Here is a 24,434-nt window from a genome sequence, read left to right as displayed (position 1 = left end):
TCTTATGATTATATGAAGAAAGACAAAAGTGAGGTTCTCATAAGACAAAGCTAATGGCTGACTGGGAGAAAAAGCTCCTGACAGACTGGCCCGACTTCAACTCTGGTGAAATTTTAATGAGAAGTAAATGCTGTATATATGCACACACAGTCACAGTGCTAATGTGGAGATTTTCATTCTCAGATGGCCAATATAATTTTCTGCAACAATGCACATGTATACATACTTAGCCTACAAGGTAAACCATAGCATACAATCAAACTATAAATCTAACTAAAAAGTCAAATCTTTGTGGCCTTTGTGTCTATTAGCTGTGTCATCATCAACCATTAGTGTTGTTAACGAGTAAAAAGCTTTGCAAAAACATCCATAACAACAAAAATATTTCTAAGTTAGAAAAATAAAACAATGTTCCAGAACTAGAGGAAGAACAAGTCAAACATTTTTAAATTTGTCTTTCCTGGAGGGCTTCCTTCATTTTTAATCTCTCACCTTTTATGCTCTGCACTTATCTTTTTTTAGTTTATTTTGCTGCTGCATTTTCACAGATAAGGTGGACTAACAATGTTGTTTATATGGTTGTATCGTTTATCAATAATTGTGATAAATTTCTTATCACGATAAGAATTCTGATATATTGTTATGACGATAAATTCCAATTAATGACGTTTAAATGCCCCCATTGTTATTATTAGTTTTAATATTTTCTCTGCTGTTTTTTCATTGAGTACCAATAAATTTGCAAATATGATTAAATACAGTTACTGTCTTTAGTTAGTGATACAAATCACACTTCTTAACCTAACAGGTGTCCTAAAAAACGGATTACAAATTTTTTCAAGAGAAGTATTTATGTTTGTGGGGCTAGGATTATTGTACCGCTCAGTCACAGCCATACTTAAAGTTACCTACAAGATTAATATATAGTTCTTATTTTTACTTATTGTCACAGGAGTACAGAAAAGTACACAATGCCATGTGGTAAAACTGAACGTCCTTTTCTCACAACCCTAGTTGCTTGTAGCTTCGGTGATTGATGTAATTTTCCACAGACGAATGAGATGATGCCAGAGCCGGTCTGAGGCAAAGCAAGCTGAGCTTTGCGATGGTGACGGTGGTTGGAGTTCGTCTTGTACTTGGTGGGTTGGCGGTTCGAGCCCCTGTTGTCGTGTCCTTGGGGAAGATGCTTCACCTGCCCTGCCTTCTGGGGGGAGCCTAGTGCTGGTGTATGGCAGCCTCACTTCTGTCAGACTGCCCCAAGGCTCCTGCAGGTCATTCTTTTTTTTTATGCAGTTGTACAATTCACAACAAATGTCATCTCAAGATCCTGCTGCAATCCTGTGGCTTGAGACCTTCATCGTACAAATGGGAATGACTGATTTCATTAGAAAGCATCTTTGTTTGTCCAGAAAAGCGCCTTATAAGTCTAATGCCATTTTGTTTCATAAGCAGTCAGACCTTCAGGGGCTCCATGGAAATGATTAAATGTTTACCAAGATTATTGATCTAGAGTTTTAACATTTGTTTATTGAGAATGAGAATCATTTTAAATGTAATTTTACAGTTTCAGCAGAGATAAATTAAGACTTTTAATTGGATAACATTTATATATATAAGATTTAATGGCCAAGTTTACTTTGTAAAAGTGCAAATAATTATATTTATAGTTTGATTGTTGGGTTACCATGCCTACAATCTGATACTATAAGTTTAAATTTTGTGTTTCAGCAGGATTTCTTCACTTTTCAACAAAATTGCTGTCTTCGATTTCCTTTAAGCTCGGCCAGCTACACAAGGCCCCGGATTCTCAACAGGAAGTCGGGCCCCCAAATCATTTTCTACTCTAGGCCCCATACTGCCTTGGACCGGACCTGCATGATGAGCTGTAGTAGTTGCACTGTGCATTTCTCTTCTGGATGCAAGAGACAAACAGGGCGATTTCATTTTTGTGGCACTAGTGGGGGCAAGGCTTTTTATGACGATTGAACTTATAATAAGTGCCATGGAGACCGTTTGTTTTCATAGGCCGGGCTTTATGGGAGGAGTATTTTTCCCCACGTTTTCTGAGTCTTTGTTCTGAGTTCTGGCTAATTGGAGCAGAGGAGAGATAGAGAAGACAAGTGTTATGGCACAGCTTGAGACAGTCCTCAAAACAGGAGCTTCCTGCGTTGCAACAGAGCGAGCGCGAAAGCTTTTCCATGGGCTGAACCACTGGCCCACCGACCACTATATGCTGTGTGATAATGGTAAAGGTGATGATAAACAGAATTCGTTGCTTCTCTTTTAGATGACTGCATGGCGCTGCAGTCATTCCCCCACAAACACAAATCCTGCTCTTGAAAAACTTCCATTTGTAAAAGGCTTCTTCAGGCCCGCAGTTACATGAAGAAGAATGATTTGTATCACTTAGCTGAACACTTTATAAGTGCATTAAATCATATTTTCAAATGTGTTTACATTTATTGATGCTTTCATTGAACAAACTGTGGAGAAAATAATAAATATCACAATTCCGACAAGTTTTTTTTTTTTGGCTTTTAAACGTCATTAATTGGAATTTATAGCAATGACAATAAATCTAAATAATTTTCATGATAAGAATTGTATTTCAATAAATGATACAATATGATGAATGCCAAATTTTCCTTGATCCTCTGTTTTAAAATCTATATTCATCCATAAAAGCACCTTACATACAGGTCATAAATGCCATAGAAATATGAAAGCCTATCAAATATGGAGTCTTTACAGTGTTACTTTGCACATATTGATACTGTGATGCTGCGTCAGGATACAGTTCATCTGTAATCTGTGTGAAGATTTCTAAAGGAAATCAAACAGAGTGTATGTGTATGTTCTTCCTCTTGTCTTTCCTGAGTTGAAGAAGCCTGGACTGAGCTATTTAGGTAAAACATACTCACTGTTTGAAATCTTCTTATCTAAACTCTTAGAAAAAAAACAGAAACAAATAATCCTTTTTTTCAAAGTAAAAAGCTCGTCTTTATGCTTTTCTGTCTCTTGACGCTGGAGAGCCCTCAAGCTCCTCAATTTCCCTCTGTTGTCTCACTCCTCTTTCCCCTCCCTTCTTTTTCACACAGTCCCGGTTTCCCACCTCGTTTTGCCACCCAGCCGCCTCTGCATACCCTTATCCATCCATCCTTCCCTCTCTGTCGGCGCTCCCTCCCTGCCTCCTCTCGTTTGATATCCCAGTCAGCCTTCTACCTCTGTGTTCTCTCACCTTGTTGCCGGCTATAGGGAGGGTGTAAATTGTGTTGCTTTAAATACCCGTGTCTTCCTCTGGCTTACAGCTTTGGTTGGAGATGAAGAAGTGGGATGTGAGGAAAGAATAAAAGGAGCTGGTGTTGAACTCGGCGTCTGCAAAGGATGGAGAGGTTGCGCCTTTTTATTTTTGCAGCTTGAGTGTTTAGCCAGACTTAACCATTTAAACTGCAGCTGAACTTCCTTCCACTCCTTTAATTCCTGCTGTTTGGGATCCTCAAATAACCAGAACAGCTGTATTTATATCCAGGGCTTACCGGGGTCAGATTCTAGTGGCGAGCAACTCTTTTAAGATTTCTGTGAACTATTTTGCTGCATATGGGTTGGGTGCAACCCTTTGCACTTATACTTCCTAAACTTTCTAACTTAAAAATCAGTGTATAACTCAATTTTGTTAAATCCACCCATCTCATCTCATAGGTAATGGCTCAAGTCCATTTAAAATATTGTTCAGAGTTTGATAAATTATCCTAATGTGGTTTCATTCTACCCACATCGTGCTGCAGCTTAATTAAGCCAGAATTTATCTTTGATTAATTCTGACTGTTAGAGCTAACAAAGTTACCATCCTCATATGGTGACTAACTTCCAAATGATTTGTATGCATTAACAGACCTTCGGATTTAATATGCGGAGGGCCGTTTCATCATCATTAAATTGTTTCAGGTTTTATGAGTCCTTTGAGGAAGATTAACCTTTTATTTATTAGCGTACATTAATTGAAATAAAGTCAGTCTGACAGGCTGCAAGTCTGATCTTTGGGTGATGACTATAGCTGAAGTTGGTAAAAGTTGAATACTTTGTTTAATATGCTGCTGTTAAAGTATGAGATGCAGTCTTTGCTTTCAGATTTTTTGCTTCTTCAACTTTTAACCCATTTTCAGATCAAATAGACTTTAAAAATATTTTGAACTTTAACACTGTTTGAAACTACAAGCCCGAAATAAATTTGTAAAGGAATTTTTCTCTGCTTTTGACAAAACCATGTTTTTTTTTTCCTCTGAATTTTCACAAACATTTACTGAAAAAAAAGCATAAACTGTGATAAGTTCTCATCCAAATTGAGAGAATATGTTGACAGGAGAACTCTTAGTCATGCAAACACACAAATCGAGCTTTTACAGTAAAGTGACAAAAATAAAAGCATTGTTTAAAAAATACTTTGAACCATTTGGTTCACAGATTATGTTGGAAACAACAAACTAGTGGAACGATGCGCACTGGTCAAATAAAGCCAAAATGTAGCGTTTTGGTTTCCATGGAAACAAATGCTGCATGTCCTGAATACACCAACCCCTTGGTGAATCATGGTGATGGCACCATCAAGCTGTGGTGATATGTTTTTTTTATTCAGCAGGTGCAGCTGGTCAGAGTTGTTGGAAAGATTAATGGATGAAGAAATCTGTTGGCTGCAAAAGATTTGGAATGGCCCAGTCAAAGTCCAGACTTGAATTCAATTGAAAACTGCCTCCTGTGAATACCTAGAGTCTGTGAATACTGGAGACCTCATTTAAAAATGTTTATAACTACATTTTAATAGTTCAAATACCAAATATACCTTAAAATGTGTTAATACCCACATTTTTCCCCCAGATATTTCAGATATGACCCTCAAAATCTGTGATTGGGCAAATTCTTGAATACTGAACTGGGATTGGCTGAGGGTCCATTGTAATGTCCATAGATGCTTTCCATCCAGTCTGACTAATTTTGTCTTTTAATAAAAAGAAGAATGGGAGACAGTTTCAGTCTCTGGATGGGAAACGCTGGTGAGGACAAACTCTAAAAGATGTGAAGCTGCAACTGCAGGAATATGTGTTTTTTTTCTAAATGTCAACTCAAATGTTAGTGAATACCAATGCATACCACAAAGTTTGATTTCTGTTTGTAGAAAAAAGGTCAAGCGATGTATAATTTTCACTAGAATTCACTGAAGTTTGTGATTGCAATGTGAAAAAGTGTGGAAAAGTTCAAGGAATAATTTTGCAAGGCACTGTTGTAATATCAGAGCATAAGTTAAAAAAAAACACTATAACAAAAAAAATATGTAAATTTGATTTAATGATCTAAAGCTGAATGTCCTCTTATGATCATTAGAGCCATTTGGAGGATATTCCTCTCTAATGTGTCCTCTTGTTAAAGTGTCCCTAATGGCTGTTTTGGTTCAGACAAATGTCACACACAGGTTATTCTGAGAGAAACAGTCAGCAGCTACCAAAGGCGCAACATAAGTTTGGGCAATTTGTCGGAGCTCATTGTGGCTGGCTTGATGACTGATGCCTTGGGACAGCCAATTTGCTCAAAGTGTTCATGCCAAGTTGAGAAGCTCATGCGATCAGCCACAAGAATTAGACCAGGATGCTATTAAAGGAGACACTAATCCACAGGGCACTTGACCACAAATTCAGGCCACAGCCCTCACGCTGCTTCAATAAACTTACCACAAGGTCACAGCTGCATTAAAACGGCGGCGACTTCCTGACATGTGGGGCTCCTGGTGTCTAAGTCTTCTGAATCCTGCTGGCAAGCGGCAGCGATACCTGACGAGCTGTTATCACTCTCAGTCCTCACCGCCCAGAGCGACGCTAAAGTTTTTTTACTCTTCTAATAATTGATGTGTTCTGATGCTGAACTCATCTTCCATCTTTAAAAGATAGCCAAAGTTCCTGCAGGCATCTCCCTGCTCATGTTCTGCAAATGTGTGTTTTTGATGCTACATGCACTCGGGTTTTCTCACCTCCTCTTCTGCATCCGCACTTCATGAGCCCCTCCCCATCCTCTTTCATGTCTTGATGGGAGTTCTGCCCAAGCACATTTAAGCAGATGTTCATCCTCTGAAAAAAAAAAAAAATTCAATTCCACCAGCCGTGCACGGATGTGATAACACCCCACGCTCCATATAAACCTGTCTCCCGCTTGACAATTTGGTTCCAATTAAACTATTTATACACGCTGTATTTAAGGGGTGAGAAGACCGCTCGAGGCGTATCCTCTTATGAGATGCTCCCTCTTTTGACTTGGTCTTTTTTCTTCACTCTTGCTATTATTTTTTTGTTTTGCCCGAGCACCATTGCAATTTGAAGTGCGTAATGTGTGCGGGTACGGACGGCTGCACTCAAGGCCTCAATACCTCAACTTGGGAAAAGGTGCATCGGTGACTGTGTTCATCATTACTCACTATAAATGGGAGCCTGCATATTTTACTAACATCTTTTGCTCTGATTCACAAAATCATTTGCCACGCTCGCTAAACGCAGTGTAGAATTAGCCTGTACCATCAACCGTTATCAAGGGAGCACTGTTAAATACCATAATTTAAGCCTATTTGAATACTGTTACACACCCCAATGGTTCACTCATCAGTAGTTTCCCCGTTTCAGCTCCAGCCCTCAGAATCCCTTCATTATGAGGGGGTCATTTGTATTCTCAATCTTGTCTCCTCCGACCTGCTAATTTCCATAGCGTTTGAGCCCGTTGTGCAGCTCTGATGCTTATGCACGCCTTTAGAAAACTTGAAGCAGATATCAATGAAAAGGGATAAAAATACAGCAGCAGTCTGAGTCGGCTCTGTCGTTGTTTGTTTGACATGAGGAGAGGTAATGTCCGCCACAGTCTTTCCATCTTTGAAAGTCCCTCGGGTCGTGCAGGTTCTGGGCACCACTGACTCATTGCTCCTACATTGGCCTCGCAGACATACAACCAGATAACCATTTGTCAGCTTTTTTTGTCCCTCTGACAAGATGTCAGTGTGCGCACACATTGTGTCTGTGCTCTCAGAAAGACAGATAGAGATGTATAGATAATCTGACAAGCAGAGAAAGACATGGGCGGTGGGAGACGTAGACAAAGAAAAGGGAGGGAGGCGAGTAACGCGGTTTGAGGGTTTATCTGATTTGGGTGGCGCTGCGTGATGCTGGTTTTGATTGTGTTTACGTAGAAGTTCACTGTTGCATCTCGCCTTACTGTCTTTTGTGACATTTCTCTTCCTTTCTGCTTTTACCTAGATGAAGACCCGCTGCAGCCCATGACCTCGGATGAGACGGTGTCCGTCGGCGGCATGGTGACGTTGACCTGCCGAGTGGCAGAGACTGACAACTCCTCGCTGCAGTGGTCCAACACCGCGCAACAGACTCTGTACTTCGGAGAGAAGAGAGGTGAGAGACACTTTGTTCGGCTAAAGAAAGTTTAAAGAGAAACATCTTGAATGCAGTGACAACAACAGGCGATCACTGCTAACTGCATTTTAGCAGCCAACGTTTGCTTTGACTTTGATTTATCCAACATGACTAAGAAAAACAGGTTTTCGCCTAACACAATGAGGTCGATCTGTTCATCATTACATCACTACAACAGATTTGTGCTGCCTCTTGTGTCTCAAACAAATGGCTACCTTTGTTTTAGCAGCAGCAATCACGTAATGTAACAAGCCAGATGGATTGTTACTACAGAGGACCAGCTGGGAAGATGATGCTCAGAAGTTGTTTGAGAATGCTTAGCGCTTTCAAAATGAAATTGACTGTTTATTGGATGGATAAATGTGTCCTTCACTTCTTACCGTGGGGAAACATCCGTCAGTCATGGATCCAGTTGGAAAGCAAGTTTTGAGAAAGAGGAATAAATAAATGTATTATTTTATGGATACTCTCTAGTTCATGTAGAAGTCAAATTTTATTACAGGTCTGGATGAGCCTGGTAAAATATTTGCATTTAAAGACCTTACTTCCTAAATTCCTAAGAATAAGTTGCTCCAGTCAAAGTAATTCCTCTAATTTTATAAAATTATTCATTCGTCTGTCCAAAAATTCATACTTCTACAGTACAGATTTGCATTTCTGTCCTTTCAACCAAAGGACAGTGGAATGTGAGTGTAAAATATCTTCCTATTATCTATTACACTTCATATCTGCTGATAACTGTCACTATTGAAAGCTGATTGGAGAGAAACTTCTGTATTTTAGCTCCAAAACATAACATTGGTTGGAATGTGGAAAAATTAGTTAGACCAGCTAGGAAGCTATGGCGTTGCTAAAATATGATTAGAGAAACACATTTTTGCACTTAGAAAGAGGTTTTTTTTTTTACTTAAAGATGCCTCTAAATCACGGCCTGAAATGTAAATGTAAATCTTCTTTTTGTGAACACTGGATGTGTTTGGGCTTGTTTTTAAAGTTGCGACCGATGTAAGACGCATGAAGCAGCGACTCTGCTAATCTAAAACATTGCAAAGTAAAAGAAAACATCACACTCTTGTGCTACTTCTGTACAAATCTAATTTTCACCCAACGACTTGCAATTAAGACGCTTGTTTCTGCACTGATGTTGAACAAGGCACCAACAATCACTTTGAACATAAAGGGGTCAGAAGCTTTGTTGATGCAAAAAAACAAAAATAAAAATAAAAAAACTTTTCAAACAAAGACCTTGGGCAGCCGAGAAAGCAAACAGGACGGTTTTGTATTATTGCTGGAGAGCCAAAAGCGCTCGATAAAGGCAACAAAAGAAAGCACAAGACACAAAAAAACAAGGAGTCTGATGAATTAAAGTGCATCAATGTGTCCAATTATAAGAGCCGTGCCTAAAGATTAACTGTCTCAGCTCTATGATAAAACGCTGTGTGCAAGCTGGGCGCTTAAAAAGGAGGTGATCTGTTTATGGGCTCCTTTATTTGACACAGGAGCAGTATTGATAGCAAAACAAACAAAAAGACTGAAAGAATTTAAATAAAAGTCTTGCATTTCTCTGCTTCACACAACAGACTCAGTAAGTTTGAATGAAACGAGGAGAGAGCTTCACAGATGGATGGAAGATGTGTTTGGATTGTTGGTGAATTAGAAATAGAGAACATGGTGGAGATAGGGAGACTTTCTCTTGCACTAATTTAGCACTTCACAAAAGAAGCCAAACAATCACAGGGACAAAGTTGAGAATAGTTGGGATGGATCTGACTGCAGACTGAGGAAGTTTTCCCCACAGTGCCAACACTGTTGCAACAGACAATTTGGAAAACAGAGAGAAAATGTGAGTGTGTGTGTGTGTGTGTATGTGTGTGTGTGTGCGCTGGGGTGTGGGGCCAAGTTGAAGGACCAGCAAGTTGTTACTCCTTCTGCAAAACGAAAGAGGAACTCTTCTCACTCTGATGCAAAACTTCAAGTTGGTTTCCTGCTTTGAGGTGAATTGAGAGGAGGATTTGAGGAGAAGGTGGACATCAGGGAACATAAGAAAGAGGAAAGAGGGAGCAAAAGCAGAAGATGTCCCTTCCAAACAGCCTCGTCCTGCTGCAGCACATCAACTTACAGCATTTTCTGTACTTTGAGAAACAGAACTGAGAAAAACGAGAAGGGGAAGCAGCAACAAAAGAACCAAAAAGTTTCCTGTAGTAAAACCTTTTCGCCAGGGCCGTTCTGCTTGTTTTGAGTTTCAAACTCCACCATCTTCTCCACTTGCCCAAAGACCCGTGCTTGGTGGCAAACTGAATATATGTATATATATATATTTTAAAGATGTGAAAAGTCCAGGAGAATCAGACACATCAAAGAGGCTTAAATAAAAAGATTTTCAGCTCCAAAAACCTAAGTCATGATGGAGTAACAAGTGGAACTGAACATTCCTCTTTGCTCCACTTTCGGAAATGATAAATTGAGATGAAGCAGCGAGTCATCGCCGCTGGCCCGAGCAGTGGAGTCCAGACACCTTGTCTCATAGCTGAGACAGCAGGACACAGAGGAGGCAAGAGTATAAAGGATACACCAGAGCTGGAATGAAAAGGAAAGATAATAAAAGACTTGATTGAAGAGGGGCTGAAGAAGAGAAGGAGATGGGAAATGGGAAAAATCAGAACTCCTTGCTGTCTCGTTCCAGCACAGCCCAGCGTGCGCCGGGCTTTGGAGCGGAGGGGAAGTAATAAGTGGCCGAACAGTGTGTGGAGAGATAGCAGAACAAAATGATGAGGGGAACTTCTTCACAGTGACGCTCCAGTAAAGGAACTAAGAAACGAGTAATCATGAACTGAAGGAGGGATGATCATTTTATCATAACAAGTAGCTGGATTAAAAAAAAAAAACTTAAAATAATCTTCATGTGAATATTAACCAGGCTATGTCATTAAACTGAGCTTAACAAGAGAACAAAGGGAAAAAAAAGAAGGAGCATCTAAAAACCGGGAAGATATTAAAGAGAAGAAGGGGAAGAAAAAGACCTTGGATTTATCTGATAATAAAAACGCACTATTCCCTCAAATGATGTGAAATATGATGAAATATCTTCACCCGTGCCGTGATATATGAAATGTTGATCTTGCTGGCATAATCACAGGGCCACATCGATTCAATCTAGTTCTCGGCGGCGGGGCAAAGCCCCCACGACTTTTATCAGCCAAACAAAGCCTTTGATATCAGTTGAATTTAACCCTGCTTTTCACCAGACGAGAGGTGGCTCAGAGAGAGAGAGGAGGAAACAGTATGTGGCCACTTTTAAGGGATCTTTTTTAAAAAAGCTACATGTGAGTGATTAAAAAGACAAAAAATAGTTAAAAGAACAAAGCAGAGGAAAGCAGACTGGTTCCAGTGGAGCAGAGCTAATGAGAGTTCTGCAACTATAACGGAGATAAAGATGAAGCAAAACAGGAAATTAATTGTTAAGGGACATAAAGCCCAGCTGAGTTTATTAAAGCAGATGCAATGACCAAAAAAAGAAAGCTTCTTTTTTTCTTTTTTTTAATAGATACTGTCTTGTATTAATGCGAGCATGAAGGTTTTGTGTGAGGAAAGTGTCGCTCCTTGGCAGAAATGAATGATATGATAACTGTCGCCGGTGCAGGATGGCTTAATACACTTTAAGGCCTTAATTCTGGATAATTTATTTTAAGACCCTTTTAAGGACCTGCGGATACCCTGGAGGAAACAAGTGTAAGTGGATAGATGGGTAGATGAGATGAGAAAAACAGACCTGCTAATAGAGGAGATTAGACAGCTGGGAAAGCATGGAAACAGATGGGTTCCTGCATTAATACTGCAGGACCAAAAACACAAGAGACATCGAGACAAAGAGATGGACACGAGGCGAGAGAAAACAGGTGGAGAAGCCAGAGCTAAAAGAGAAAGTCTGCTGCAGGAAAGGCGAAAGCACAAGACCTCACCGATTCCTTGTTCTTGCTTTTTTTTGTTACATTTCAATGCTTGATCATCTAATTAATTTTACTATCAGATAAATATAATACAAAATTCAGTTTTAAAATGATGATTTCAGTTATTGCTGAAGAAAAAAGATCTATCCAAACAACCATAGCTGTATGAGATAAAGCAGTTACCTCCTTTGATTAACCAGATTTTTAGAAAGCTGAGTTCAGTTCCCCACCTAAATATTATCACTGTCAGACCCATAAAGTTAAGAAATCACGTAAATTGCTCCTATCTGAGAGCATAAGATGGGCTGAAAGATCTCAAAGGAATCTGCACGCCATTAAGATAAAATAAAATAAGATGAGATAAGATCAGATGAGATATACTTTATTGTCCAGTGAAGCTCACTTCTGAGCTTCACTTCTGTTTGGTAAAACCCCTTGGTAAAACTAATATTACCAAGGGGATATTAGTTTTGCAAGATAAAAGCGTAAATGTACAATACAGTTCATAGGAATACAATTTGGACAGATTACAATGATTTTTATACACCAATTAAAGAATCAATAACTTCAAAAATATCTACACCAGAAAATCACTAACATCTATCAGAGTTGAAAAGATGACAGGGTCATTTTAAGGCTGTTGAACTCTCACCAAACCACGGTGAGCCATCATCTGTGCAGGAAACAAAATATTTAACTGTTATTATTATGCATTATGCCTCGAGTGCATCGACCCCTCAATCAAGAGGTGAGCAACAACTGACGCACTGAACCCATCGCTTCCCTCAGTTAAGATCAGAGTTCATGACTCAAAAGTAGAGCAAAAGTAAAAGTAAATCAGCATCCATGGAAGAGTCCCAGAGTAAAAAATAAAAACATACCTGACCAAAATTAACACAAAAGTCTGAGTCATGTTTACCTAAAAATACTTTGATGCTTTTTAGGAAAATAGTCGATGCACTGATGAGTCAAATGTAGAACATTTTGTGTCCCATTACATCCGGTGTAAAGGTAACACAGCATTTCAGGAAGAAAAGGATGTTTGAGACCTGAACATGTTCCTGTGATGGATGAAACCGTGAAATCTGTTCTTTACCAGACAAATCTTGAAGAAGAATGTTGTCTTGTGAGAGGACAGTGATCCAAAGCACAAAAACAAGTTCGCTATACTGAATGACTCAAAAAGAAAAAAAACTGCAGGATTTGAAATCACCTAGTCAAAGTCTGAACCTGAATCTGAATCTGTAGCATGGCCTCAGGCAGGCGGTTTGCTTTCAAAGACTCTCCAATGTAGCTGAATTAAGATTGGTCAAAGAAGTGTCAGAATTCTTCCAAATAAGAAAGAAAAATAGATTTCCACTTATTGCAAAAAACTTATTGGCAGTTATTCCTGCTAAAGGACGATTCTTTTGAAAACTGCTTTTTGTTTTTACTCAGATTATGTTTTTCAGAATTATGACATTTATTTCATTGTCCAAAAAAAAACAAACAAACAACCCTGAAGGAATCTGTCAGAGGGAACATTTTTCACAGTCCTGTGCATCTTGAACATCTGTCAAAGATTCCTCTTTCTAGTGCAAATTTTAAAAATAGCTTACGAGGCTACTAAATATAATGCCTCTCGTCTGTCCATCTGTAGGCACTCGAGCTTCCTGGAAAATTTCCTGAGATTTGTAGAATCGAACAAAAATATCTTAACTGAAACTGAACAAGTTTATTTTTAACGTTGCGTCACGCTTTATTCCTCATTTTAAATTTTGTCCTCTTGTGTTGTTTTCCTATAAGCAGTATAGAAATTATAAGAGGTTCCCATTTTTTCAAAGTGCAACACAATAAGCCTGCTCTCATCTATTAAAAGATGGTTATTTCCTATGATATTCCTTTACTTACTGTGGGTCTCAACCAGGACTTCGGAGCTCAGTGAGTAAGGAAGAAGGACTTTATAAAACGACAACCGTCTGAAAAAGTGACAAAACCACAGAAAGATTTAATTTCAACCCCCTTTAATGGACTATCTGTAACTATAACAAATGGGACCACATATTTACTTGTTAGCCAACGATTAACTTTCAGCCAGACAAATAAGAATTAATGGGAATATTAGTTTTGTTTAACTGAAATAAAAAGGCTTTAGAGAAACACAATTTTTCAGATGCAGGTTAAAAATCAAGGCTTACAGCTTGTTAAAAATGTGCCTAGATGTTACAAATGAGTAACAGTCTGAAGATAAAAAAAGACAAAAATAACTTACAGAACAAGATGCACTGAAGAACAGAAAATCCATCAAGTAACAGGAATTTAAAAGAAAGTTGCTGAACAAAAGGACATGTTGAAACTTAATGGACAACAATCAAGGTAAATGGTGCCAAAATTACCTCAGATCCCCGAATATCAGTCACATTTCGTTTTTTGATCAGGCCAATTGTTCTGCTCAGAAACTAAGCTAACTGCAGCTAGCAAGGTGAGCTAACACACGTGTTTCTGAGCATTTTGTACAACGTGCGTTACTGATAAAAGGACAAAAACAATTCATGAAATCAGCCGTTGACTACAGCTGTCTCTTCTGTTTCCATGCAGAATCGTCATGATCCATTTAAATGTCATTCCTTTAGAAACACATCTGTTGCTTCAAACTTTGCATGCAAAAAATGCAACAAATACATTGTTACTAGCTTCAATGGTAAATATTAGTAAGTTCACCGAGTGCAAAGCTGATTTAATAGAGCTGGTCATTCAACTTCTGTCTGCAACACAGTTAGGTTGGGTTATATGTCATTCCAACATCTAATTTCTCACATGAAATACAGCATAAAATCTATCAGAAAGCAAAGCTGGCAGCGGAGGGTTTTTTGCAGAGTTAGCAGGGGCTCTGCAAAGAGAACGTTTCTACAATTCAGCAGGAAGGAATGTTAAATGTCCTTTTATCAGTGAAAAGGGAAAAAATGGGAACTAAAATGATTAGGAAGTCACCAAAGGCAATGAACATGATACAATCTGTACCACTTTGAGATAGTAAGACAAAACATAACCTCTAATCTCACTCTAATTTTCCTTTATTCTCCAATTTAAGTTGGAAATGATTCCATCTTCTCCACTGTTTCTCTACTGTACTAAAACTTTTCCCTTTAATATTTTTTTCTATAAATTAAATATTTTCATAAAGTTTGAAGAGACAAATTTGAACTGAAATCCCTCCAAATCTAGATTGCAGACAATAAACTGAACCCTGGAAAGCATTTTCACGTTTTTTTTTTTTAAACAAATTACCCCACCAGAAGAAAGCGAGCACTTACTCTTAGTCAATCTATGATTTTATTTATTTGTCATACGGTTTCTCTCCTTTCCATAAAAGCATATCAGCAGACATCAGACAGGCTATCATATGCTTTGGAGCAATTTACCAAGGTAATGGCTCTCTGGTGATTCACAAACCAGACGGGGAAAGACTCTTTCCTGCCTGGAGGGAGGATGAAGTGGGCAGGTTTCAGCCATATTGATGACTGCGATTGTAGCTTATTCATTTCATCTCAGCTAATCCTAACCGTTTTTACAGTTTTTCACAGGTAAGCCATGCTAAAGAGCGGCAAATCTTCTGCTACACCGCAAGAAACCAGACAAACGAATGACAGAGAAAGATGCTTCTTTTAAAATGTGGAGCATGAGCTTTTTTTTTTTTTTTTTTGACATTTCTGAAAAACTATTGATCCACATCACATCAGTCAAAGTTTTCCCGACGTCTCGGAGAAAGCTCTCTGCAGAGTGCATTAACAACAACCGTAACGGGACTGAAAGGCTGCCGCTGAGACTTTTCAAATCTACCAGCACTTGAAAGATGGCTTTTCAACTGTTTCTGTTTGAATTTTCGAGACTTTCATTTTTCCATGTGTCCTCAAAATAATCTTGTGGAACATGAGTGCGGAAAAATGGAGGAGGAGAAAGGCACAAAGAGAATCCAAAGTGGAAAATAAAAAATGAAATTGCTTTTTTTTTTGTTTTGTTTTAGGTTATTGAAATAAACATAAAAAAAATCCTGGTGTGATTTAAAGTAGTAATTTTGCATCTTCCCTGCAGATATACACATTAAACCAAGTCCAGTGAGGCAGACAAGAGCTCTGTTGTAATTTAATATTTTTCTTAAAAGAAGGAAGGTGCAGATTTCTCCTTTTTTTTCCCTGAGTTTGACATTTTGGCACTCCTGACCTTTCACAGGTTGTTCAGAAACACTGGACCGTAAAACTACAGAAAAAGAACTGCAACAGAGTTATGACTGTGAAATTCTTTCTCCCTTTATCTTCTTTTTTGACACCACAATGAGAGTGCCCTTCTCAATGTTTCTAATTTATTCACACACCTAAACTAACACAAGCAGACCTCAACAAGAACTAAAGTATTGCATATTTTCTCTCTGAAAGTCATGAATGCAGTGATGAGCTAGAATTTCATTCATAACAAATTTAGGAAAAAAAATGTTTTCAATCTGCTTGCTTAAGTTTATTAGCAGAAGTGAGGATGAAAGCGGAATAGGTATAAAATCCACAAGGAGCTAGGTATATTTGGGTAATATAGTTAGCTTTTTGTACATTGCTAAGAGGTGTTTGTGTTGCCAGAGCTCGTGGGAGTGTGCTGCTGACTCAAACAGGCCTCAAAGAAAATTAATTTTCTCCTCTTTCACTGGCCTGAAAAATGACTGTTTCATTTTTTCTGTGGCTTAGTAAAGGGAACGTGCAAATATCCCTGAAACGCTCAAAGTCTGTTGAAATGAATACACTGTGAAAACATTGAAGTAGAGTTTCAGGTAATTTAAATCATGTGATAAACAGAAATCTGCTTTTTGTTTTTTGTTTTTTTTGCCTAACCTGCCTCAGCCAAGATTCTGATTTTTTTGTTAGAAAGTTCTTTTATGGATCATATTTTGGCCCAGCTTTGTGAGTCAGACATCACTTTATTTAGAAACCATATGGGAATTCTTCCAGAGAAACAAAAAGCTAATTAATTTTTGGGACTTATTTGTGTCTCAGCAGCACACACTCATAATATCACACTGCAGCCTTTACTTTTATCCAAACTGATCATGAATCCATGTTAGGAATAAATCTGGGATGCATGTAATGCAGCTTTTTATCTTGTCAAGGATGTTGGCTTATCTAATAACACAGTTATGTGGGCCAAAACATGAAGAAATGAAGCAGGTTTTGTGGAAGTAGGCCAGGCACAGTGGCCAATGTGACTAAAGGAGTTCTGTCATCCAGGAGAAGCTGCTAGTTTTAGATGCGAATGGATGGATAGATGGACGGTTACCAGGCATACTTGAGTGATATACTTACTATCAATGCTATATAGATGGTAAATGAACTCTCCCATCAATCAAAAATATTAACAGCTGAATTTATCAGATAATAGCTTCTGTCAATCCTTCAAAGCTTGCAGCAGTGAGGTCTGCAAAGTGTCAAATTAGGTAATGCTACAGTTTAACAGGTCATAATGAAAAGTATAGGGTGAGCCATGTGGACTTAGAATTTTATTGCAATATTTCTTGGTACTATTGTGATAAAGATAAATATTATAATAGAACAAAGCAATTTATTACTGACTGTTTTCTGTATCTGTATGGCTGTGACTGCATGGCGCAGCATTCATAGAGCCACAAACACAAATTTTGTTCTTGAAAAACTTCCTTGTCTAAAACAAGTTTCTTCAAGACGCCACTTAACTTAAGGAAGTGTGATTTATATCTGCACACAGTAACTGCATTTAATCACACTTTTAAATTCTCTCAGATTTATTGACACTCTCGTGGAACAAACAATGGAGAAAATGTCATAAACAACATTTCTGATCATACTGTCAGTTTTTATTTGATTTTACTTACCATCAATAACTGAAATTTATCATAACAGTAAATCAAATTTCTTATCAGGAATGGCTGGAAATCATATTATGTGTTCCACAATATCAGATGCAGAGAAAGTTTTTACTTAAAGTAAAAGAAACTTTAACTGGATCTACACAAGACTTAACAGGTCAGTTATTCCTGAAGTTGTTGAGAACCAAACAAGTCAGGGTCACAGGAGATGAAAAAGAAAACACCAGAAGTGGATAAAATCACGGCTTGTTTATGTTGCTACTATTCTCTTGTTTAAATGAGTTTTAACAAAGTTTGTACCCTTCAGTCAGTGATAGTTGTGGTTTATTTTGTGTGAGGGAGTCCTTGGGGAACATCGCCATTCAAATATGCTGACTTGTAGTTACTTTCATCTTCTGCTTTCGGGATCAGATTTTGGATTGAACATGTGTGGGTGGATTCCTTCAGCGCTGCACCTCCACCTCACGTGGAGGAGAGGAGTGTTGAGGAGGAGCAGCTGTTGGAGTCGAAGCAGAGGGGACCAATTTGCATTTTCAAAGATTTTGTGCATAATAATCGAGGCAGGAGATTTTAATGAAAAAAAAGGATAATCTTTTTGTAGGGGTTTAATCAGTGCTTAGAGATGAATTTATATAAGTCGGTAAAAGTTTCTCCCTTAGGTGAAACCATTATATATATATTTTTATAGAGAGCCGAGACCCTGTGCACGCTTATAAAGCAAATATAAATTGCTTAATGTTACAGACTGATGGTTTCACAGAACATTACAGGGAAGCCCCTTAAAAATAAATGAAGGAAGGAAAAAAGAAAAAAAAAGTCCTTTTTATTCTAGTAGCAAACTTACACTGAAATATTGTTAAAATCCAACCTTAAATGTCATCACATTCAGCGAATGGAAAATCTCACATGAAGAAATTATTGCTTTTAACAAAATCAGTGGTGCCTTCATGAGCTTACCTAATTCAGCCATTAAATAGGCATTAGTTCCAGCATTGTGGGCAGCATGATCTCAATGCTTTGCTCCAGTCTTTCTTTGGCCGTATTGGGAGCTCCTTTGGTAAATCATTTTCACAAGATTGGAACACGAAGACAGAGTGATCTTTGACCTTTCCTCCTTTCACAATCTCTGTAGATCATCCAATATCCCAGAGCTTCTCTTTATAAGCCCTTCTCATGAGCTGACCTCACAGCTTTTCTATAGGCCTGGTTACTGAGACAGGTTGATGTTTTTTTTATTGTCTGGTGAGCAGCTGTGCTGATTTTGGCCAAATGGTTTGGATCAATATCTTGCTGAAAGACTCAGTGATGACCCATTTCCAGTTGCTGGCAGAGAACTCCATTTAATTGAAATGACCTCGTGAAGAGTTAAAAATCTTCACTCGGAGATCTCTGGTGCTGAGGAACTGGCCCACAGCATCTCAGATCCTCCACCTTACTTGGCAGTGGCAATAAGATGCTTTTCAACATATTCAGCTTTTGGAGTGTTTTTATGGAAAAACTCAGTGCTGTTATCATCTGACCAGAACACAATATGCCAGGTAAAGTTTAGCAAAATCCATGTTTACGTGTTTGATGGTGGGAGAGAAAATACTTTTTCTGGGCTTGGATCCCAACTAGTAGGTTTACATAATATCTAACGGTTATAATAGGTGACCCAAAATTATTCTTAGAGTGCATTGAGGCAAAATAAACTGAGGTTGTCAAACATTGTTTTCATTCTCACATAATCACATGTTTTAAAACATATTTTTTCTCTGAATTTGATACACTTCTCTCAAATTTAAACATGCAGGAATTTTCTTGTAACTATTTGCTGACCTGAATAGACCAACATCTGCTTTCCTGAAATGGGATGTTCTCTTATCTTTACCATTTTGAAGAGTAGCTTGTGGAAATAAGCCTGTGTCACAATGTAGGAATTGTCAGTATGGCCTATACTTACGCCATTCATTTTGTTAAAACACGTTTTTCTTAACTTTGCTTCTTTGTTTTCTTACACTGCAAAACCACAAAATCTTACTAAGTTGTTTTGGTTTAGTTTCTAGTGAAAATATCTTAGTACACTTGAAATAAGACACAACTAACTTACACGCAACCTCTAAGCAAAACATAGGAGCCATGATATTGATGAAAAAGTACCACTTCCACTGGCAGATTATTCCATAACAAGATGATTTTTTCCATATATCTGCCAATGGAATTTTCTGTTTTTGTGGTGTAATGAATGCATGAATATAATCAGATTAAAGGTTTTATTTATCAATTTCTTCAGCATGAGAGGCATCTAGTGCCAAAACAGAATCAACTTATACCAAGACTTTTTACATCTTTACCAGTATGATAACTGTAAAGGAGGCTGTATGTGAAAAAATAAAACATTATGGATTAAAAACACACACCGAGCAAAACACTGTCTTGAAGTTCTGCAAACTTTTTTTCTAAGTCAGAGAATTAAGGAAACATGTTTGATGAACCACTTTTACACAATAACCTGTGCAAAGTCTCATAAATTCACAGAGAGAATCTGAGACTGTGTGTGTGTGTGTGTGTGTGTGTGTGTGTGTGTGTGTGTGTGTGTGTGTGTGTGTGTGTGTGTGTGCTGTCTGATAGCAGACAGTGAACTAAACTACTAAATGAAATCCTAAAAACTCTGCTCACCCTCGTGTAATTAGCACAAATGCCTTGAGGGCAGGTTATTATGAACTGCTGAGGGTAACAATAAATTTTTCACAGAAACTGAGGTCGGGAATTCATGTAACTTCTGGCTTTTGGCTTTAAACTCACCTCTTGCAAAAGCGAGGATGTGCTCCATCAGGGGATTCATCTTTTTTAAACATAAAATAATTAAAGGATGTGAACACACCTCTCTAGCTATCAAAGGCAGTCAGATAAAAACACTGCAGGACATAAAGGGACATCAGTTGGAAAAAAAAGAGAAAAATCTCCCTCTGCTCTGCGTGAGTCTGATCTTAATTGAACAGTGAGGGACGTGTCGGTGTAAAGACGTCCAAAACCAGCGGGATAAAACTAACGTATAGTGATTATTTCCTCCTGTGTTTATGCTTTCAAATAAAAGTGAAGAAAGATAAATAGCAAACTGCAGCTCAGATTAAGACTAGTATTAGGTCATGCTTGCTTTTGCTTTATTATTATTATTATTATTATTATTATTATTATTATTGTTATTATTATTATTAAATGAACCAACTGGCATCAAATATGCCTTCAGATAAGGGAAATACATTTTTAGGATAATCCCTAGTGGGAATTTTCCATTGCTGTTATACGCATTGAGGTGTGTCTTAGAATATTACAATATCAGTAGTTGTGTTTTAATTGACCATAAAATGGAATTACAAAAACAAATTTGCTTATTTGAATCATGTCAATTAAAAAAAAAAAATGTGATAAGTTTCTACGTTAGAATTTTTTTGGGCTGTTTCAACAAACGACAAAAATACTTGGTAAGATTTTGTGATTTTGCAGTGTGATGCATTAGCTGAAGCTAATCCATTTTGAAAGCGATAGTTTCCAGTTCAACTCGTGGCTCAATTATTACATCTTTACCTCTTGGTAAAGATGTAATAATTCATCTTTCACCTTTTGCATTTCCCCCATTGATTTTTCATAATTTGTTTGGATGAAAAAATGTTTAAGGTTGGCTAAAAGACACAAATGATGTCAAAGAAGTGGTGGGAAAGAGGCCAAGGTGAATCTCACAGATTGGGAAGCGTGTTTACCAAGTGTTTTGCCGTTGGAGTGCTGATCCGGGATCAATTTACGCCCTCAGATCAGCGAGTACAGTGTGATCAAGGGAAGACTGCGGTCACTGAACCCCAATCAGCTGTCGGAAAGGCAGGATAATTAGGGAGCTGGAGAGAATATTCACAAGCAGATGGGAGGATGGAGGCGACATGTGTGGGAGCGAGAGAGAGAAAGAAGAAGAGAGGCGGTCTCTTTTTGGCAAGGGTGTTGGCTAAATGCTTGAAATGTAAAACAAAACTAGACAGAGCTGAGTGGTGAGGAGACGGAGTTTAAGGGAGTGAAGCGCAATCATCAAGGTGGGAATGTGGTGGAGGTGGGATCAATGCGGGCAACTGACAGAGAGAGGGAGAGGAGCAGGAAGGAGAGGTGTGATGCAGATTAAGGCTGAACCAAAGAGGGAGATGAAGAGATGCAGAAGCTGCGAGGGAAATGGAGACAGATATATAAAAATATTGGTCTGTAACTGATGTAGTTTGGTTCAGCATCACAGGTTTCCTGCCTGTTGTGCCAATAACACAAATTTGAATTTAAGAGAGTTCTTGGCAGACGGAAAACTGCATAAGGAGGCAGGAGGCAGATGAAACGCGGAATATGCACTCAGTATGTGTTGGGATAGAATCCCCCTCTCCCTGAATGTTTGAAGTTGAAAGAGCATGGGAAAGATCGAGGGAGGAGGAAGAGAAGTTGATGGAGGAAGAAGGAGTAAAAATAGCTGCTGTGACCAGATCAGCGGTTGGACATTTGGAGATTTTTGCGTTTCGGGTCGGAAAAGTTGACATACAACAGATGCAGGAAATAAGCAACACATGCTGTCAAGTAAATGTTCTACTTGACATGTAATAGACAGGCAAATGTTACATCTTCTCAGCTTAGAGATTGCATGATTGCATTTCCTAAAATAATTTAGAAACCTTATACAGTCAACATGTAGAAAGATCTTAAAGCTCCAGTGCATAAACTCTTGGCTTTCTCCAGTAAAAAAAATTTCAACACACAGATATTTGTACATATTTTTTCTTTTGAGTTTAATAAACATCAATTTAAATCAAAACTCTGCAGTCTGCCCTCTTTAGTACTGAAATGCCAAGTCTTTGTTCAATGTGGGGGTTAAATTTGTTGACTTTTTAAGAAAGTTTCTGCAAGTTTAAGTAACTTTAATCTAAAGACATTTTAAGATTTAAATTCAGGATTTACGTAAATTACAATAAATAAGTCATGCAAATAAACTAAGTAACTTACTTAAAATGTACTTGCCTAAAAAAAAAAACTTTCAGCAAATTAAATACAAGATTGTGAATTTAAGTGGATGATTTTTTCTGCTCCCTGCTTGTTTTACATAGGCTGCTCTGCTTTAACCTCTTCGTGTCGTTGTATTCTATTGGAATTTGATGGTGAGACCAAAACAACGTGGTGCATAATTATGTAGTGGAATGAAAGAAACATGGCTTTCCATTTTTTTTCAAAGTCATTCACCTGCTGGAGCTGGAAGTGTTTGGACAGCAGCTGGAGGTTTAAGCTCAACTTGACAGGGAATAACCCAGAGGAGGTCGAAATTCATTTAAATGTTAAATTACTCTGAAACAAATCCTCAGTGCATCAACGACGCAGAAGAAGAGATAACTTAGCTAATGACATCAGTGTGATCTTTGAGGTATCTTAGCTAGTGAATACGTTACGGTGTTTTACATACTTAAGATCACTTGCTTCTTAGCATTTGCACCTCGGACGTCCTTGACCGTTGCTTTGGGTGGTTGACCCCAGGTGCTTACACTCATACACCTTCAGTGCATTTTAACAATAACAACACTTTGTGTTTTCCAAAACAGAAACATTCCTAAGGCTAAACCAAAGGTTGTACTATATTTGTTACAATCCACAACCAGGCAGTTTTTCCTGCATGAGCCTAAAGCTAAATTCATGATTAATGCTTCCACTCACGTGCATTCTTGGCTTGATGCATGCTTCATTATCTTTATCTGTCCACCAGCCCCCTGTGGCAGACAGAGAGTGGCTTGCATAAGTGCACAAAATGTGCACACCGACTACGCATATGACAGGTTAAATCTCCCATTCAAAAAAGCAGCTTAGATGAGTTAGACAGAGCAGAAGAACAATAAGGATGCTTGATTTGAGGAGAGCTTCTGCAGGAGGATCTGTGAAACACTCAGAATGCCTCAGTGAAAGTGTAGAGAGATGTCAGGCCTATTTAAAGCCCCCACATGATAACTTTCACATCAGCTGACTCCATTACCGGGGAAGCTATTTGAAAACAGCTTGAACTTTCTCGCCGAAGCCTGATCGTTTCTTTAAAAATAACGTGGATACGATTAATTCAGGTGCACCAAACAGCAAGACGGACGATCAGAATGAACAATGTTGCCAGGAATTACCGACAGAGGAAGAATGACTTACTACTCAAGGTTAAATGTAAAAAAGATGGAGTCGCAGTAATTTCCTGTGAAATGCTCAACAGGAGGAGTAAACGCTGCAAGTCAATGACTCGATGCAACCTGCTGTGTTTCCTTAGATATAGAACCTTTTTAATCAATTTGAATAATAAACTGAACTCGACTGCACTGCTTCATAAGCAGATAATTTGGAACTTATGTATTATTGGGTTGAGATTACTGAAGTGCCTTGAGATGATGTTGTGAATTGGCGCTATATAAATAAACTCAACTGAATTGAACTGCTCAGGCTTCTTCATTTAAATGCTTTTCTTCACATATTAATTGGATTCAGAGATTTTGTTTGTATCTCAGAGATGCTACAAGCTTTGGTTTAGAAGAAGAACAACCTTATTTAATACCCTGCGAAGAAAAACAGTTGGAAGTGCTAAAACAAAGAATTGTGTTACTGCATGAGTCATAAATGAACTGCACCTGGATGCTTAGACCCATAAAAACTGTTAGCACCAATGCTGGAAAAGAGGCTGCAAAGACCAGACAGCTCCACTACAACACATTGTCCCTCTGAAACATTTAATTAGCACTTTATTTTTTTTTTCTGTTTGGTTTGCAGATGGATCCTAGTGTTGCAGTAGCCATGGCAACGAATGAATGAATGTAAAAGGACAGTTTGTCACATATATTTTATATATTTTTCAAACAGTTTTTTTTTTTTTTTTTTACAAATTAAAAGCTGAAATTGCTGCATATAACCTTCCCAAGAAGGACAGGATTGAGGTTTTTGTCAGTCATTTCAGAAAGTGGAACTCACATTATCAACAGTATTACACAGAGTGAATTATTTAAAGTTTTTTTTTTTTTCTANTCAGTGTGTTTTACTGGATTTTTATATAATAGACCAACAAAAAAGAAGGACATTATGGTACAGGTGAAGGAAAGTGATATTTTTAAAAGTTTTTTTGCAATTAAAAAGCTGAAAGGGTGTGCTGTGATGGCA

General features: G+C 38.1%; 1 protein-coding gene across 5 annotated transcripts in view; it reads left to right on the top strand.

Annotated features, from left to right (window-relative positions):
• The window catches only part of cadm3 (cell adhesion molecule 3), a 161,081-nt gene that overhangs the window by 51,557 nt on the left and 85,090 nt on the right, over positions 1-24,434 (top strand). For all 5 annotated transcript variants that reach the window (XM_016671490.1, XM_007552029.2, XM_007552028.2 and 2 more), the window contains exon 3: positions 7,284-7,433. In XM_016671490.1, coding sequence (XP_016526976.1) covers positions 7,284-7,433 — 150 coding nt within the window. The remainder of the gene's footprint in view (positions 1-7,283; positions 7,434-24,434) is intronic.

Source organism: Poecilia formosa, unplaced genomic scaffold, assembly GCF_000485575.1.
Source record: "Poecilia formosa unplaced genomic scaffold, Poecilia_formosa-5.1.2 Scaffold45, whole genome shotgun sequence".
In the NCBI taxonomy this organism is placed as follows: domain Eukaryota; kingdom Metazoa; phylum Chordata; class Actinopteri; order Cyprinodontiformes; family Poeciliidae; genus Poecilia; species Poecilia formosa.
This window is presented reverse-complemented; position numbering and strand designations above follow the sequence as displayed.